Below are 19,699 nucleotides of genomic sequence, written 5' to 3'. Positions count from 1 at the left end.
ACCAGGCTGCAGGTCGTCGGGCAACAGTCAGGTGACTGATCAGAAGTCGAAGTAATTTTCAAGATGTCAAAATAAGAGACGAGTCAACGCCGGAAAAGAGGGCAAAAATATCTAAGTGTGATTTTCAAGCTAGACTTTTGGAATATTTAGGCTCTTAAATAAAACGTATTCCTATAAGTTGTTTGTTGCAAAGTTTTGAATTCGACTGACATTGATTTGACGCACACCCACACGTTTACTCTGCGATTTATTGTGAAGGTCTTTACCGGAACGTACATAATAGTTTTCAGGTGTGCTTGACGCTCCAGTTAGCTTCGTGAAAGCGCAGCGCTAGCAATGGCAGACACCATAGCTGATACAAGAAGGCTCTTTACTAAGCCCCAGAACCTAAACGACGCGTATGGACCGCCGAGTAACTTTCTGGAGATCGACGTGAGTAACCCCGAGACCATCGGAGTGGGAAGAGGCAGACACACGACGTACGAAGTCAGACTGAAGGTGAGCTTTCATGATCGGTTGCTAGTACCGTTAGCCTCTGGGCTATTTACCTAACGTTAGCCTAAAAACACAATGTTGGCAAGTGACATTGTGATGAAATAACGCGCATAACGATAATATATGTAGATTTGGCAAAGTATTTCCCACAAACAAAACAGAGTAAATCGGTATGAGTGAAAACAGTTGGCTGACAGGTTAGCAACATCCGTTCAAACAGGCTACCAACCTTTAGCTACTTATCATGTGATGTTGTCTGTGATTGTGTGACGCAAAGTTTTGTGACTTTCTATAAACGGAGTTTTATTAGTAATTGTCTTGCTTTTCTTCGCTTTAATAGTTAATTTGTGTTATCAGGTGAGCACAGCGTTAATTGAGGGCAGCAGCAGCAGCTAAATCGTGGGAATACGTGTTGGAAATTTACAAGAAACTGATCAATTACTTGAAAATATGAAGCCCTAATAACTTTTTCCCCTGAATATAGCCACACCCTGATCTGGAAATGTCCATCGAACTCATGACCAGCAGATGGTTGTTTGTACACTCAATCCCCCATGTCCTCTCCACTTTAATCTTATTGATGTGAGCTGTGATTTTTGTACTCTGTTCATTGAATGGACCTTCTCTTAAATACCTATTCTCTTGCAGCCATTTTCTTGCGCAATGGCGTAATATGTGGTCAAGTTGGGGGGGGGGGGGGTTAACACAGTCCGCTCAAGCAGACAGGATGCACGCTGATCCTCTGGCTCACCACCCCGCAAGGCATTTCCTTCCACTCCCTGCTGAGGACATTGCAGGGGAGTAGAAGGGCCCCTGTTTGCAGAGACGCTCCCACAATCCTTTGCTAAACAACCTGATGACTGAGTAAAAAAAAAAACACCTGCCCTGCCTCATGCTACAATTAATAATAATAATACTAATAATAATATTGTCAGTAAGTGACTTGTATAAGGCCGTAAATTTGACAGACAGCATTGTTTAACTCGATCCAGAGCTGTTCGTCAAACACTTGCACCTGTTGCGAAACGCGGACCCTGCGTCACATTGGGCTTTGGTTTGACATCTGACTTTTACTCATTTTTGAAGATCTAAACATTGCAGACTGCCTCTTCTCACCAACAATGGTACTAATGGAGATGCTGTTGTGAAAGCGCTGTATAAATCAGCATGTATTGTATTGTAAAAATACGCCCCGCCCCCCATAAAGCATGGGTTCATTAGTTTAATAATAATAATAATAATAGATTTTATTTATAAGCGCCTTTCAAGACACCCAAGGACACTTTACAATAACAAAAAACACAAAACAATACGGGTTGAGCAGCGGCAGTCACATATTATGTGGCCCCATAAAGCATGGGTTCATTAGTTTAGTCACATACTATGTACCTTACAAAGTAAAATCAGGAGAATGAGAAACTCAAAATGTTAAAAAGGCAACCTACCTAAAAAGTGGGTGAGTCTGAATCGTGTCATCCAAGTTTCTGGGCCTATTTGATAACCTTATCAGTTATCTCCAAGATGTCCTTTTTGTTGACAACTGCCTGTGGAGTTTGTGCTTTAGATTGTTTAACCGCCCTGGTAGATTTGTCAGGCTAGAGGCGAGGGAAGCGAAGCAGTCTGCACTTTTTTTATTTTTTTTTATTTTAACGTAAGACCACAGAAGAAGTGGCACATCTTCAGAATGATAAATTATTGCAAAGCCGTTCCTTGATTTTTGGTCACAGTCTTGCTCACAATATCCCCGCTGCTAAAATATATCTAAGGGTTTTTTTTCTTCTTTTTTTGGGGGGGCTCATAGCTCATTTGCTCTGCCTCAAGTTCCCACTGCTGTCCCACGTTCAACCCAAAATCGAGAGAGCCCTTGTGGTCGCTTTGAGAGAGTCTTCTTAATCCCTTCATTGAGAGGCGAAAGAATGAAATAGGGCCAGGCTTGGGGTGGACGGGAGGGGTTGGAGCGTTAACTGCACGGCCATACACCCTCAAAATCCACGGAAGGGTATAAAGCCACCCCCCTTCAGCAGTCTTGATCCTGTTTCCACTTATCCCGTTTTTACTCTCTATGCAGTCACTCTCCTGCTCCGCGTTGGGCTACACAGTTCTGCCAAGAACTTCCCGGCTTAATGGGCAGATGACTGCATAATGTAAACACCAGATCGAGGACTTATTTGCTCTATGAAATGATAAAAGTCCACTCCGAGTGTTAAGTGTATTTCATTCAGACCAGCTGGTCAAGGTTGAGAGATGGTGGTGAATCATAAGTTTGTTTTTTTTTTTTTTTTTTTGCCCCCCCCTTTACCGGAGGCCAGTTATTTGCACAGTCACTTGTTGACAGGCTGGTTTTACGTTCGTATTCAAATCAATGGCATCAATCTGCTCTCTTTCACTCCCCAGAGATGAAAGCTACCTCCATGCTGAAAGGAGATGGACCCCACCCCCCACCCCCCCGAGTGGACTTGTAATGTTGAGGGTCTCATTGAAAAAAATTGACTTTTGTTCTCATTCAAATCCATTTGTTTTAGCTGGTAATTGAAATCTGAGATACCCAAGAGACCAACAGAAAGCTTAATTTAGGATGACAAAGCATGTTTGGATCTTTTTTTTTTTGTTGCTGTTATCTTGTGCCAAAAGTGGGCGTTTTGTGAATATTATTTTTTTTTAAAGATTAAAGTAAATTGTGCAGTGATTAATCGATTAGCAATCGATAGAGTAAGTTTTGTTTAAAAGGTGGACAGTTTCTGAAAAATTAAGTCGCTTACAAATTAGCTAACGTAAGCTTTGTGTCACCCCCCTCCAACTCTAAAAAAAATATTGCTAAGTATTAGCAGTAATACTCCCAAATATGTTGAACCCTTTTTAAACGTTTCAAGCTTAGAAGCATCTGTTCCCAGGCTCTCGCTTTCAACATATGGGAGACCTGCGCATAATATCACTTGGAGGAAACAAAAATGAGACTCTCTTGCATTGTTCTTCACATAAGGCCCCTAGAGTGCTTGCTTCAAGCTGTTTGTCACCCCCAAGTTTACTGTGTACCGGACACTGAAATCAAAGGAAGGTTAAGCATTGTATATTAAAACCACCCACTGCAAAAAAAATGAAAAGCTTAGAGTTAATGCTAATAAATAAAAACCCATCAATGGGCTAATGGCAATTAGCATTGATTTTTATTTTCCATTGTTCCTACTTGTCTTAATGCTAACATAGCAACGAGTGATTTTGCAAGCAGATATGCGGTTTTGTAGCCGTCATATTTGATAATACTCTGACGACATCATTAGGTTGTCTTCTTTTCACCCCTGCTTCCCTTGATTTTAGGAGGTGGTATTCAGAACTCTGAACTTGGGGATCTTACTTTGTTTATAGATAGGAGCACATAAAAGGCTTCTTTTACTTCTCGTCCTCTTCCCCCCTCCTCTTTTGTACTCTTAGCTTTCCCTTCGCTTTCTTTCTGGCTTCAGTTAGGGTGATGGGGGACTTTGGCCATTAATAAAAATAAGTAGAGATTGGGTGGGTGTGTGGCAGAGGGGATGGGTGGGGTGGGCGTGCTTGTCAGGCACAGTCAAGTGTAATCCAAAGTCTACAGCATCCTCTTGGACAACTATTTTAATGGAAATGGGGAACAGATTGTATCAAGGCTACCATATCCTACTTGAGATGACAGTATCAAAAGTGGGAGTTGATACTATGGTAACAAAGCAGCTTTTTGCCAGCGGAGAGAGCAGAGAGACTGTCAGCGGGCAGGAGCCGGCGAGCGAGTACATGGCAAGGCGAGAGCAAAAAAAAAAAACCCCCGTCACCCCAACTCTTTTGTTCCCAGCCTCGTCTTTCACCATTTCGGAGTATGATGCAACAAGATGGTATTATGTTGCCGTTTTTAATGCCATTATTGTGAAAGGAGGTGGGGGGGGGGGGGTTGGATAAGGGGTTGCGGGAGAGGGCGAGCTTTAGGATGCACGCTCTCCAACTTGATTTGATCTATCCTGCTAAAAGCTAATGCGTGGTGGTCTTGAACTCTTCTCTCAGGAGATGAGTGATCTTTGTCCAAGGTTGTTTTTAAAGGCTTCTGCCATTTTCAATGAAGCCAAGATATTGCGTCTCACACTACGCCTTCCTCTCTTCCTATGGAGCCCAGATTGCCCTGGATGCTCATCATGAAAGGTGAAGCTCGGCAGCCCGTTTTTAAGAGGAGGTAGCTTCATGCTGTCGTCTCGCTTCGATTTATGCTTTTATTATGCCCGGCGATTCCCTCACATTCATATTGATTAGCATCCTGAGTAGGGTGAATCCAAAAGGTTCGCACAATGACTTCCAGAAAAAATGTCTTCTGAAAATAATAGCCTTTTTTCTGGAATGTTTTAGCCTAATATCGCCTATTGAAAATCTGCCCCCCCCCCCCAAAAAAAGGCGATTTTAAATAGTGGAAAAGCAGTGTGGGTCAAAGTGTGCCTTTTTGACAATAAATGAAACGCAATCACCTTTCCGGGTGAAAGCTGCTCACGTGTGTCAAAGTCTGCACAAGAGCCAGTAAGTCAAAGCCGACGAGAGAGCAGAGGCTGAGGAAACCCGATCTTTGACTCTGAGGGCTCTCACGCATTGCCTTCCTTTTGGGTGAGTGAGACCTCTCACTTTTCACTTTTGTCGTTTGCGTCCTCCCCCTCCCGTCCTGCCCGAGCAATCTCTTAATCACAGGGTTTGAGGGTGCAAAAAAGGATTTCAAGGCCAGGTGACTTTCTTTTCTCCAAACCGCATCGCTTGCTTTCGTAGTCTTCGGACCGTGTGCGCGTCCAAACCGGCCTCGAAGGCGCTACCCGATGGAAAATGTAACCAGACAAACCTTTACGCAGCACCTCACACACAACCGTACTTCACGCCAAGAAGTACGTTCGCAGGTTTGCGCTCAGCTAAGTGCTTTCCGGTGTGCCCGTGATGGGATTAAGAGTCGCGGCGGTGGCAGATTACCTGTAACTGTGATCTGTTGTGCTGAGGATTAACTTTGCGGCGCTCCTCGCTGTGAGGTAACATTACGCAGCAGGGACAGACGAGTGGAGTTAATGCCATAGTAGTGGGGCAATAAAGCTAAACTAATCCACTTCTCCTGTGACCTGAGAGAGTGGAGGAGTGAAGAAGGCGGGTGGGGTGGGGGGCTCATTGACAACTTCACCTGGGAAGAACCTGAAGGGAGAACACGTTTTCGCCAAGCGGGTCCGTTTGGCTTGTTTTCTTTTCCCTCTGTGGGGACTTTATAGCACGGTTGCATTCACAAGATTAGGAGTTCAAATCGCAACTCGAGCCTTGCAGACTAACGTAGGGTTTGCGTTTTCTCACTTGTGCTGCCACGGCCCCTCCGCAGTCCAAATCTGCGCTTGTCGGGTGAATTGAAACATTTCAAGACACATGAGAGATGCCTGTTTATTCTCCACCCTGTTGAAACTCCACAAAGAGTCTCAAAGGCTGAAAATCAGACGCATTATTAAAGAGCGAAAGGAATAAAACCTTGATGACCGAGTACACAGACACACACACTTTTATTTATTTATTTTTTTTTGCGCGGCCATTTACTCAGCCTTGTAGTTAACTCCCATCCCCTTTACAGCACCCCGTTGTCGACGTCTGCCTATTGAGCAGACCGCTGTTCATATCTGAACTTATGCCGCGCCGACTTGCTCGATTGCTTTGCCATTGTGGCGCTTTGGTAAATTCTGACCTTCTGTGAAGCGCGGCCCCGCTCTTGAAAAAAACAACAACAAAAAAAATACAATCCTCATTCAGCCCCTCCTCGTTCGTACATTGTCATTGGGATGGCCATATGCTGTCAGGACGAGTGAATAGGTTTTGGGGATTGTAGTGCAATTTGCTGTTTGAGCCTGTGTTCTCTGTCAATGTCGAAACATCTCCCCTCTTTCAAACCAGAGCGCTGCTTTCAAGTGTCCATCAACGGGGCGGAATATGCGAGGGTCTCCGTCGTGCGAGCAAACATTCAAAAAAGAATAAAAAATTGGCAAAACAGTCTGAATGGGGCAGACCTTGGTGAGTGAAACATAAGTGATTTTTGTCTCCTGGAGGCCAGTTTCAGTTGAAAGTCTTTGTTTTATCTCCCAGCCCTTGAGCCTACGAGGCACACAAAAATAAAATCACTTTTGTTCACTCACTTGGGACAATGTCAACCGGGCTCTGGTTTCTTTGTGGCGCAATACTTGCGTCTGATGGGTTGTTGACCGTCAAAAGGCTTTTCATCGGAACACAAAAATAAACCCTTTTTCTCAACTATATTCTTCCATACTAGCCCCCACGTGAATGTTCCTCAAAGAAAATCTCTTTGACAATGTTCAAAACATATCATTACAGCCCGTGACCGAATCGTTTGAAACTTTTGTTTTGAGGTCTACACTCTCACACATTCTTTCCAAGGTATGAAAGAAAGTAGACTCCAAATAATTCTTCCACGGGTGCATCTCAATAAACTCGAATATCATGGAAAATGTGATCTATTTCTCGAATTAAAAAAAGTCAAATCCATATACTGTAAAGATCCGCTGCACCGAATCTGAACCTCATTATTCAAATGTTGATGACCGTATTTTACGCTGCTCACAAACTGGTTTTGTTTAAATGGCTTCTTGCATTTGGAGAGGTCGCAGCAATCTGGGATCTCGAAGGAGTGACTTCTTTTCACCCCTTTCCATTTTTTCTCCCCCCACCCCCCCTTTCCTGCAGACTAACCTTCCCATCTTTAAGCTGAAGGAGTCGAGTGTACGGCGGCGCTACAGTGACTTTGAGTGGCTCAGGGCAGAGCTGGAGAGGGAGAGCAAGGTGAGCCCCCCCCCTTTTTTTTTTTTAAATATATTTTCACAGCCTCGCAGATGAATACAAATTTGTGTTTAGTTTTCAGCCTTCAAAATTTTTGGAGCACCTCAACCTCCACACAAGCACCCCAAAAATTGATTTCCAGAGTGTACATTGAATGAAACATTTGTTGTCTTTGTGCTCGTTGAAGTGCTGCGACTAATTTTCCCAGGGCGCTCTTTTCTCTAAGGTTGTTGTGCCACCCCTCCCGGGGAAAGCTCTGATCCGCCAGCTGCCCTTCCGGGGGGACGATGGGATATTTGATGACTCTTTCATTGAGGAGAGGAGACAAGGTCTGGAGCAGTTTCTCAACAAGTAAGCCATCGGCTCAGAAGTCACTTGAGACCCTGAAACGTCCACATTTTTAATAATTCAGACTCTTCAGATGATTACGGAAATAGTATTTTAATAAATCATCTCCAAACAGTTATTTCATACATTGTAGTTCTCATACTAGAGTGAAAAAAGTGTATGTAGTGACATCATTACGTATATTTTTAATGACACTTATATACAGTAGAGAGAGTCGAATGCACCCAGCCGAGTTTGCTGTGTACGGCAGTGCCTTGAGGTAAAACTTTAATTCATTCCTAGGGCGTGCTCGGAACTTAAAAAAAAAAAAAAAAACTAATTTATTTTTTAAGACGTGTTCAATAGACACTTTAAATGGACACCGTCACCGTATGCCACACTAACATTATCTCTGCTGAGGATAAAGAACAGAGCCCTGTGAGTATCGTAATGTTACCTGTCTACATGTGCTGCGACACCATTTGTTCAAATCTGTTGGTTACCATTCACGAGCACGTTTATGGCGCTTCCCGTTAGGCGTTAGCCCCAAGCTGAAAGACTTACTTGCAGTAATGTTGTTGTTTTAAATGTCCAAGCTCTACCTGGGTGAGGCCATAAACAAGTTGAATACTTTTAAATTTTTTTCCTAAATGTTCACGATCTGCCAAACCGCCGCTCGTTCTCAAGTATGCAGACTTCATTGCCACAATAGCAGCACCACTTTTTTTTTTCCTGTAAGTGGTCATTTTCCAAATTAGGGTTTCCTTTTTACAGGACTTGTGAATGGGAGTTTCTGCCTTCTTGATGTTGTTTTTAAAGCTCAAAAAACATCAAAAGCGCCTTCCACCAAGTTCTCTTAGTCGCGTTCTTAGCGCTCACAACCCGACATGTGCAGTCTTCTTTGTCATTTCTAATTACCCAACAGGGCACATTATTTTCCACACATTTGTTTCGTTTGTGCTGTTTTGATATGATAATGATAATTATCTGATAATATGAAATGATAATTACATCTCAAATTACAGCGTGCGTTTGAACGTGATCTTCTGCATCCTTTTTTTTTCCCTCCTCCCAGCTGCCGAACCATAAAAGTTGCAATGCCATTGTAATTATTTACTTTGATTGCAGACTTGGTCGTTATCTTTGTTTCACGTGCAAATGCTTCTTTGCTTCGGTTTAAATGTCAAGTGTGCTTAGACATTTAAAAACGTTTTTTTTTTTTTTTAACAATGTGTTGATAATTAAAATTTTGGTGCATGCATTGCAGGCAATGAAACGCTGCCCTTAATGATATTATTGTTCAGAGACTTCATACCAGCCGGCTGCTTTGTTCAGTGATTTAGAGTTTTTTTTGAAGAGGGTATCTTTTGGAATGCTCAGCTTGATTGTCCCGCGAAAACTTGTGCAGAGCAAACGCATTGGTCTCTGCTTCCTTTTCCGCCAAACTTCTTTCGACCCCCCCCTGATGTTTTCACGCTTGTGATTTGTCTTAACTATTTTCCATTCGAGGTTAAGATGCGAACATATAATGGCATCATGCCCCCGGGTCTCAGGTGCGCAACATATTTTCTTGCAGGAGCCCATGTGTGCGTCATCCGCAGAGATGCACTGAGTCAAGCCTCATGTCAAAGTGGCTTTCGGAAAGAAATTTTAATGGAAGGGGCACAATGACAAATTGATTTTCCCCAAGTCGTATTCCCACGATCGTTACTCGACATTGCTTTTTCGCATCGAACGGTTCTTGAATCCCTTCCGGAAAGATCTCGCTCACCTTTGCTGACGCACAAAACCGATTATCATTTTCCAACCGCACTCGCGAATGGTGTTTACCAAAAAAAGGGCCTCGTGCAGGGGCCTTTCATCCATCTGCTGTGACTTTGAAAAATAAATGACATTTGAAATAAACTTTTCGTTAAGGGAAATTCCTTTTGGATTCAAATTAACATCGGACTGCATGCGGGCTTCTCCTTTTCCTGCCCTTGTGTTACATGCGCATTGAAGCCTTGTGTGTGTTTTCAGAGTGGCCGGTCACCCTCTGGCCCAGAACGAAAAATGCCTGCACATGTTTCTACAGGACGAGTCTGTGGACAAGCACTACACCCCATCCAAAGTCAGACAAGCTTAAAAAGGAGAGAGAGAAAAAAGATAAGATGGCGCAACCAACTCGCCGGCCAACCCTCATCGAACTTGGCCCGCCCCGCCCTGTCAGCCGTGTTCGGACCACCCTATCCCACTTCACTGCTTCTGATTCTTCTCAGACCAAAAAACACAGATAAACCTACCCCCCCCCCCCCCCCACCCCATATGATACGCCGCTCACGGTCCCTTTCAGTTACCTCCTCCCAGTCTTATTTCCCCCTTTTAAAAGCGGAGAATGTTGGCAGCATCACATGGTCTCTCGATGTCTGGAAATGCCACTAACATGAGTGTCGAATTTGTATTTATCACTAGCTATGTCTTGAATATATTCAATTTGTCGTAAGGGGAGACCCATAGCCGACTCCATTGTTGTAAGTCGCTATTGGCAAGTCGCACATGAGTGGGCCTTGAAATTTAAAGAACGTCTTTGACCCACCTAAAAAAAAAAAAAAAAAAGTTTGTGTGTTTGTGCGTGTGTCCAGCAAACCAGCAGTCGCCCCGTTCTCACCATCGCTTTTCTAGCAAGTCCACTTACACAGAGGGAAACGGCAGTATTTCTATTGCCTATATTCACATTTTGAGATTTATATACTGCTGTGCCCCCCCTTATTTTGTTTTTGTTTATTTTGAAGATTTTCCAATAAAATAGGTGAAATATCTACTGCATACGTGCATGCATTTTGTTGTTGTTGTTTGCCTCCTGTCAGATGAAGTGCAACGGCCAAAAAAGAGAATTATTCTATAAATGAGAAGTTGACAACATGACAGTAAACGGTAAACATTTTTGCTTTGCTTTGTTCTTGTTCATTTTACTTAATTTTATAAACACAAATTGTAGTTTGACTTGGGTTTTTTTTCCCCCTCAAACAGCGTTCTCATTTCTTAAATGTTTTTTTTTTTTACCCCTAATTTTATTTCGTTTTCATTAACTGATAGCGTTGGTCTGCACACGTGTACACAATCGAAGGTGTTTGGGGTTTTTTTCCTGGTGGGGGGTTGAGCAATGTGGTGGCACACATTTTCTTTTTAAATTAAAAAACATATTTATCAATTCAATGTCTTTTTATTCATCTGGTTTCACCTCTAAATAGTTATAACTCCCAAATATTTACAACAAAGTCAAATCACCATATCATTCCACAAAACAGATCCCCAAGTGCTGAGTATTATTTTTTTGTCAATCCTTGTTAGTGTCTAACTTTTAAGTTGACCTAAACATTTTAATTTTGTGCTTGGATGCAGACACTGAAGTACACACACGGCATCTTTAGTTGCATGTCCATTGCGAACCCCCCTCCTTTCCCACAGTTGTCATTTCCTCTTCATTGTTGGATTTGTTTGATGTTGATGCTGGATGTGAAGGGAGAGGTGAGTGCACCTTTTTTTTTTTCCTCCGATAGGATTGAACACAGCAATAAAATATTAAATTGGTCATCAAGCTCATTGGTCTCACAAGCACACTTGCAGATATTTTCACACACACGTCTTTGTCAAGTCACTTGGCTTCTTTTGTCCACTCCGGTGAGTCTTTATGGGTCACTCTATTATGGCGGTTACACTAATCCTTTAACTAGAGCCCCCGTTAACAGCCAAGTTGATTTACTTGTTTTTTTTAACGTGTGTTCTTTCATACAGATGTGCTTTGGCTAACTACGCCCTGCTGGCTGAGTCTTGATAGGTTCCCTTCCCCCTCCATGTTCAAGTCTTTTCTTTTTCTCCAAGCAGGCGAGTTGACCGGCGAGGTCATATGTCACTGGATTTGTACATGTCAGAGAGGAGCCTGGTGATGGGCACGTTGCCGATGGTCTTTTTGAAGAACACCTCCTCGATGGTGGATGGGCCGACAGAGCGCAGGGACGGCAGGAGCAGAAGCAGCTTGCCGAAACGGCACGGTTGAGTCGGGTACCTGCAACACATCATTGCACAATTGATATTGGCGATATTTGGATCGAGCTGCCACTCATTCGTGTGAATTCGAGTGATCGCAGGAAGTAGGTCTGTTTCAAGCTCATTGTAGTTTTTGTTTGTAGATGACTGAATCTTAAAGCCTCTGCAATCCTGCTTTTTATGCCGACAATACAAATACTGTAGGGTCATTTTTAAAAATTATTCGCATATGTATATTGTGAGAAATTATTTTGTTGTGGAAAAAAATGGGGTGCCGTACATGAACACAAATTCTTAATGCCCAAAACAGCATCAAACTTTGACGTGTGTAACTCTGCGATTCCGCGACATTAGCTAATAGTCTTACCTAGTGTGAATGTAGCTGTTGAGCGTGAGCTGTGCCTCATCCTGTAGTGCGGCAATGGCACTGGCGTTGCGGAAATTTCTCAACTCTGCGCCCCCCTGCGTCGGAACTGTGACCACAAGAGCGGGACTGTTACAATACGAACCTAAAACGGAGCTCAGTTGCGAACTGCGTCCGGGTTCTCTCACCGGCTTTGAACGTCACGATACATTTCAAGCACGCGAACTCCGTAGCGTCCAGCCGCATCTGCCGAAACCTAGTGACCACCTCTTGAAGCGCTTGGATCTCGGACATGATCTTGTTCATCCGCTGGGATTCCGTATTTTCGCTGTTCATCCCTGCTGGCGACATGACATTAAGGTGGCGAGGCATGCGAAGGCCTTATGCAACAACCGTATCTTCGTTACATACCAGAAACGGCAAGTAGAGTCGTCGAGTCCACGGGGATAGCCCACTGCGCGATTCCCAAGACAAACAATTCCCTCCATGCGTCCTCCAACAGAATCAACTGTAAAGATTACCCTTTGTAAGGCCACTGGGGTTACATGCATGCACAAGTGGACACCTAGAAGTGATTATGGAAGACTTCCAACATGATTTTGGAGACCTTTGTGGAGATGGTTTGCTTTCTCTGGTCAGGCAGTCGGTGTTTAGCGCAGACGTTAACCCTTTGCGGGACAGCGGTTACTACAATGGGAATCAGCTTGCAGTGTGCATGATTGTTGATAATTTGGATTTGTTGGTGCTGTGTCCGACTATACTTGTCCAAAAACATCACATTGCCCATTCCGTTGATTTATGTCCACCAAAAGCGATCGTGTTTGACCTCCCGTGGGCCTCCTCTAATCCCAACTCTGCCCCCCCCCCCCCCCCCCGACTCTTATTTGCCTTAATTCCCGTCACGAGCGGTTAAACATACCTGGTCAGATAAGGGGAGCGTGGAGAAGGCGGGCACACTTTTGGCCCACTTGATGCTCATGAAGAGCAGGCGGGCTGCCGACTCACACACTGACTCGGTGGCCACCTCGTATAGGTACATGGGGGTGGCGCTGACTTCGTGGGGGTACTGCAGCAGGGGAGAAACCCGGGATGTGGTCATCACCTCGGAAACAGTCAGACTCATTGTACGCGCCAAAGGTCAAATTCCAAGCCATGGCACCTGCTTTTTAGCGATTAGTGTTGCTTGCGGTGGATTTGCAGTGAAGAATCTAATTGGTGGATTTGTGCCTCTTATGCGCTAAATCAGGACAAGAATTTCAACTTCTAACCCTGCTGGAAAAAAATAATACTCATCTAAATAATACTCACACAAATTTCGACTCGGCATCAAACTTTAAACAAGTTATGGCGTAAGTGTTCACATACTGAAAATTACATATGCAACCAATAAAACATGAGCAATCTAAATCATCTGTAACTGTAGTTATGTTAAGTACAATAGATGTCAATAATTATGGATCTGCAGGGTCACTATCTTGCAAGTTGCAGGGACCTCCTGCTGTTAAGGCGAAACCACAAGTGAGTTTGCTTTTTGTTTTTTTTAAATCAAGGCTTTATAAAATATGAATTGTCATCAATTAGCTGTTTATACACGTCATACTATTGTAATGTCGAGAAAAAAAAGTTGAAATGTGGGCTCACTATTTAGCAAAAAGGTTCTCACCTTTTCTGCTCTTACCATGGGTTGCAGTTGAAGGGTTCGTAAAGTTTTATTGTCATAAAGCTCGTAGAAACAGATTTTTGGACACAAAAAGTGCAGCAACACACGTCGACAACAATACTCTGAGGCATCAAATTCTTTTTTAATCCTCTGCGAAAAACAACAAATATTGCTCCAGAATAGAGTCAATTCCAGTCGTTGATTGAAACACTTTCGTTTGTCTGATTGACGATTAGACTGCATCCTGGTTGCCAAGTCCTGATGCACAAACTGTTTAATCGTTCGCATAATATATATGACAAAAGTTTTTATCAAGACTGACGTTGTAGGGTCCTATTTTCCTTATCGTCGTCATTTTCTGTCTCTCCATCTCTCTTTCACCCACCCCAGATGCAGTGAGACAAGATTCTCTTCAAGGTCTTAGTCGAGTGTTCTTTGTTGGGATAATTAATCGCAGATTAAATCTCAACCGCAATATTGATGTTTAAAAAATAAATAACGCAATTTGATTATTTTTCTAAATCATTCAGCCCCCCTCAAAATACAGCAAGACAGTGGAATCGCTGCTACTTTCAGGAGTTATCGGACCATTTGAATAACGTTTTAAGCATATAGATGTAAAAAAAAATTTAAATGGGAAGTTTACCTTTGGGGTGGGCTGTGCCAGGCCCACGATGGCCTGCCTCTCTGGTGTGCTGGCCACCGTACTCATATCCAAACTGTGCGGCTCCAGTTGTGTGACGGTGGTGAAGAAGGGGGGGCCTGGTAGAGAGGAGCCCGGGAAATGCGCCGTCGACCCGTTGACCTCTTTGTGACCTCGGAAGTATAAGGCCACTTGTTTTCGGATGGTGGACGTCCGGGGTCCCCGCTCGTGTTGGACAGCTTTAAATCGTATAGCAGAAGTCCAAACAATCAGCAAAATGTTAGACATTGGCGCAATTTTTTTTCAAATTATAAAAATCCACATGATTTTCCATATATGTTCCCGACGTGCAAATATTTGAAGCCCATTTGTGTCCAACTTTACTTACATAAAAAAAAAGATGAGTTAATGAAAACTTGTGGCTATTGACTCTATTGTGGTCAATTGAAACTCACAAAAACAGTTTTGTTAATGAGGAAAAATAGCACCTTATTAGTTTCATGCTTCATAAAATAATTCAACAGCATTTAAATTACGAATGAGTTGATGCAGAGGGTATTTGTGTCATGCGGTCACAAACGAAAAAGAGTAATATTTGTCTTTTTTCCGCAGAGGACAACCAATATATATATATATATGTTGTCTGTCTACATGTGTTGCTGCACCACCTGTTATAAAATGAAATCTCAATTGAAAGATGACACCGTGATGCGATTCATTCGCCCGTCCAAGCCGTTTCCTATTAACATTAAACTAGTGGACTAACGTTATGTACGTGGTTGATTTAACGTGGAATTCTACTTGGATCATGTTAAGTTTGACAGTAAATTCCAACTTTGATGGGCATTCAACAGCTTGAAGCCCCACATTTCAGCAAAAAGTCAAAGCAAAACGTAGGTGAACAACAGCTCGCAAGTCGGGCCCAGAGGCGTGCATAAACGGGGGCCGACAGGGCAGCAGCTACGCCCTCCTTATAAGAAAAAAATGTGCTGCGATTATGTATGAACTTCATTCTTTAAACCGTCTTCTAACCTGTGCATTGTGCAAACAAGATTGGGGGAAAAAAAATCATAAAAGTACTGATGTAAAAATATTTGTTATATATATTTTTGGGGGGCGGTTAAAAATTACTAACTAGCGTAATAAAATCTAAGAAGACCCCATGCTTAATAATTTAAAAATATATATTTACCGTCTTTATTCATGTTGACTTCCAGGCACTTTTTCAAGCGGCAAGCTCTGCATTGGTTCCTGTGAGTTTTGTCCACAGGACACCCACCCTACACGGGTACACACGCGCGCGCACACACACACACACACACACACACACACACACACACACACGGAAAAGCGTGTTATCGGATAATAGCTGCAACGCTCCTATACTTACTATTATCTTCCGAGGAGACCAATTTCCAGGTGCTATCATCATCACGCATTTATCAATGCAGCCTTATTGCAAGAGGGTGGGGTAAGTAGTATCCCGCCCCCTACTCCTTGAATCCTCGCTTTCAACACATTAGATTGGATTACACCTGATAAATTACAACGCACCGGCGCGTTGAGCCATTGAAACCCTGCCAGCGTGATGCGTTCAAATACAGCTGGGAATCGGCCCAAACTCGGTGAAAATGTCTCGCAAAGGCGCGTAGAGTGGTGAAAAGGGGACATAAGTGGTGCTGCTAACCTGAGAGCCAGACTTGCATACGTAGGTTCTGTTTCGGCGAATGCTCCTCTTAAAGAAGCCCGAACAGCCGTCGCAGGCGTAGACCCCGTAGTGCTTGCCGGAGCTGCGGTCCCCGCACACTTTGCACGGAATGTCTAAAATGCGACCTGCAGTGGGAATTCGGTCAATAAAAAGTTATGTCGGAAACAGCGAAGTCAAGCAATGTTTTAAAACATTTTTTTAATATTGAAACTATGTATCGGACATGTAAACTTCATTACGCGTCCACAGATATTATTTTTCTCTCTTTTTTCGGACTTTGTGCTGTTTTTTTAACCTATTATCTTCTGCTGTCTGAGACGTTCGTTCGTTTAACCATTACTTTCGTGCCTTTTTCAAATTTGTCACAATAAAAATCCTCATAGTCGTATCACTAGTTTTATTTAATGTATTACATTATATTCAACTCTCTTTTTAATGCAACAGTTCGTTATCATTTAAGTTACTCGTATCGAAATCTAAATGCCATTATAATTAATTTTTTGTTGCATGAATACATTTTTGCCATTAAGGAAAAACCCATCCACCAATCAATTTTTTACCCTTAGGGTTTCCTTAATGTTTAAATCAAATCATTATGCATAATTAAGAAAACCCCATTCTATTTTCATGCATGTGTATTTATGTAATCTGTTTCTCTTACATGATAATGTATTTTTATACATTATGTGATATGTCTAGTCAATCGTATCTTGTTTTTCATTTAACTTTCATCATTTTAGTCACCTTTTCCATGCTTAAAGTTACTTCCTGCATTAGTTTCATTGTAATTGTGAGTAAAAAGTTGGACTTTGCATTGATGGATGGATGGATGGATGGATGGAGTGCAAAAACAGTATAACGTCTGTCTGTCGAGCACTACTTACTAAATGTTCAGCTAAATTCTTACTTATCATTATAATGTACTCTATTGCGTTATAATGTGCTCCAACTTTGGGGGTGGGTGCAAATCAACATTTGAGTCAAGTTTTAGCCTACTCAAATATCACTTAATTTTTCCTCTTCCAATGTTTGATCCTAATCCGCATATTCGTCAAATTTATATAATGGACTTTTTTCCCTTTTTTTTTGCATTTTTTACGCCTTTGGGTGCGTGTGTGGGAGGGGGGGGGGGGTTACAAATTGATTTTCTCGCCCTGTCTTCCCCCCTCTCTCTATCCCTTTCTCTCCTCTCAGTGGACAGTGGCCCTTCGACCATGGGAATTCCGCCCCCCCTCCTCCAAAAATAAAGGTGTGCACACGATATAACCGGACCCTGTAAAACCATTCGGGGGGCGGGGGTGTCACAATGGCGACATTAGCGGGGGAGAAAGTGTTAACTTAATGATTTGGTCCCATTGAAGCCGGTCTGACTGGCCGCATCTCGACAAGCTGCCAACTCGGCCTCATAATGGGACTCGACAGCTGCTTTATCCGGCAGGTCTTTTTGGCCTCAGGATTAGGCAGTGACACCGCGCCACCGCAATCAACTCGTTTCGCCAAACTCCAATCAAGTGTAGGCAAACGGACTCCTGCGTTTGATAGGGAATTGGGTGGGGGAAGTGAAGATTTTTTTGGGGGGGGGGGGGTGGTATTCAAATCTACAGGGGGAAAAAGCAGCGTGTGTAGGGGTGGGGGCGCCTCTGTAATTACACTGACGTTTAGCCACCTGCTCGCTGATTCAACAGTGACCCCTCCAAAAAGGTAGCATGGGAATAAGGAGCTGCAAAATAATCATAATCATAAATACAAGTACGCCTGATGCTCATCAATATTAGAAACCCTTAGTTTGTTATTATTATTTAGTGATTTTATTTTTTGGGGGTTCTTAACCTGTTCGTGACCGACTTGGATGGATGAAAAGTGACGTAAACACCCGTCAACTTTCGGAAAGGGGAAATGAACACTAATCAAATAAAAACGGCACGAGCCAAGTTGATTCTCCTAATGTTGATGTTTTAATTTTTTAAGACCCATCACGAATTATTATTGTGTACACGTCCGGGACGGAATACTGTAGTGTTAAATGAATTCGACACTGGGGTGTGACGTAATTGCAACAAGAGACGAAATCAAATTTTACGCACGATGTGTTATTCTAAATTGTACATTTACTTTATATTTTAAAATGTTGGGGATAAGGAGTTTTTTTAGATTGCGGGGTGATTGTACATTAATAATACGTATTTGGTTGAGGTAAGTGGATTCAAATGTAATTTTCAACTAGTTTACAGCGATTTAATTGGGATTAATTACAAGGCCGATGAGAGAGGAATTTAATTTAGTCTGTTTTTATGCATTTGATGGAGTTACATTTTTTGGGTGTGTATGCAAAATAAGTCCTGACATTATGACCAAAATACATACCAAAAAAAACAAACAAACAAACAAAACCCCACGACAGTTTGAAAGTGATGAAATCAAGAGAAGACTAGAAAGAAAACACCTTTCATTGTTTAACTTGTTCTTAGAGACAATGTAGAGAAAATTGGCACATTGCATTTTAATGAAAAAAAATGTAATTCAATACATAAAACAGCGTTATGACGCATTCCCTCCCCAAAAACGCTTTTTATTGCGCAGCAGACGAATCTAAATGGATGATGGAGTGTAACTTTCAAGTACATTTTTCCCCATTTTTACATGCTTAATTTACAGCTTTTTTTTTTTTTGTCTAATGGAAAAGCGCCACTTACTTGACTTGACACTGAGAATATCCAAACAGCCACTTGTTGAGCCGGCAGGTTTACTCATCGTAGATGCTCAAATGATGAAAAGTTCAGGCTGGAAAACGTCCCTTCAAAAAAAAAAAAAAAATATATATATATATGTAATAGAAATACTTGACTTTATCTTGCTCTTGTTTCTTTCAGTCACCCCCGCCAAACTTCCACAATGAATCCGCGCTCAGCACGCACGGCAGCGCATGGTCCCGATTCCGAGTCCGGTCGACCGGCGAACTGGACCGATTTGCAGCCCCTCCGCAGCCCGGTAAAGGTGACCCGTCGGCGGCTGCGGTGGGTGCGCAACAGGCGTCAAGTTTGGAGGCCGGCTACAGGCAAAAAACCCCCCCCAAAAAAAACAAAAACCCAAAATGCTTTTGTTGTTGTTTTGAGGGGGCAGTTGGACCGACCGGCACCGAACTGAGGATTGGTGAGTGTTGAGTCTTTGGCGGTAGGTGTGACTTTGTGCTGCGACTTGGCCCGAATATATCAAGCCTGCTAATATTTCGCACAAGTGTCAAGGGGGGAGGCTGGAGGCTGGAGGGTGGAGATCTCCACTTCCTTCATCCACTTGGCTTTCCACGCCAAACTCCACCATGACATCACTCTCTCTCTCTCTCTCTCTCTCTCTCTCTCGCTCTCTCCCCCCTCACTCAATCCCTCCCTCCCATTCATTGATCCCAAGGCACTGCCCACAAGCCACTCCAGTATTTTTTCCCCCTTTTTTGCAACTTAGTAAATGCCACAAAAAAAAAACTTCAGAACCACCATCTTTCACTTTTTAAAAGACCTGAGGGAACATGCAACTGTCATCTCTATTACAATACCTCTTACGTGTGCTAAGGGGGGGGGGGAACGGTGACGTTTAGCACAAAATTTGCAGAAATTGGTTTCAATGGAGCACCATTTTGCATAAAAATAGACATAGCATCATGCAGATGTTTTAAGA

The 19,699-nt window shown here is 42.8% G+C and overlaps 2 protein-coding genes across 2 annotated transcripts; one reads left to right on the top strand and one right to left on the bottom strand.

Annotated features, from left to right (window-relative positions):
- Window positions 1-284: 284 nt before the first annotated feature.
- LOC147187708 (sorting nexin-3) lies at window positions 285-10,434 on the top strand. The gene is made up of 4 exons (XM_086099730.1): window positions 285-498; window positions 7,210-7,305; window positions 7,529-7,653; window positions 9,649-10,434. Exons 1-4 carry the CDS (start codon window positions 337-339, stop codon window positions 9,752-9,754), a joined length of 489 nt encoding a protein of 162 aa, XP_085955856.1. The 5' UTR covers window positions 285-336; the 3' UTR covers window positions 9,755-10,434.
- Window positions 10,435-10,596: 162 nt separating this feature from the next.
- LOC147187707 (nuclear receptor subfamily 2 group E member 1) lies at window positions 10,597-19,299 on the bottom strand. The gene is made up of 10 exons (XM_086099727.1): window positions 18,905-19,299; window positions 18,724-18,824; window positions 16,010-16,155; window positions 15,515-15,602; window positions 14,326-14,561; window positions 12,939-13,085; window positions 12,431-12,527; window positions 12,208-12,357; window positions 12,023-12,128; window positions 10,597-11,674 (listed from the first exon to the last, which is right to left on the bottom strand). Exons 2-10 carry the CDS (start codon window positions 18,779-18,781, stop codon window positions 11,512-11,514), a joined length of 1,191 nt encoding a protein of 396 aa, XP_085955853.1. The 5' UTR covers window positions 18,782-18,824; window positions 18,905-19,299; the 3' UTR covers window positions 10,597-11,511.
- Window positions 19,300-19,699: the final 400 nt, after the last annotated feature.

The sequence above is a fragment of the Hippocampus guttulatus genome, chromosome 20 (assembly GCF_054856545.1).
Source record: "Hippocampus guttulatus isolate MCC_2025c chromosome 20, RoL_Hgut_1.0, whole genome shotgun sequence".
Lineage (NCBI taxonomy): Eukaryota > Metazoa > Chordata > Actinopteri > Syngnathiformes > Syngnathidae > Hippocampus > Hippocampus guttulatus.
Note: the sequence above shows the minus strand (reverse complement) of the source record. Positions and strands in the feature narration are given on the sequence as shown.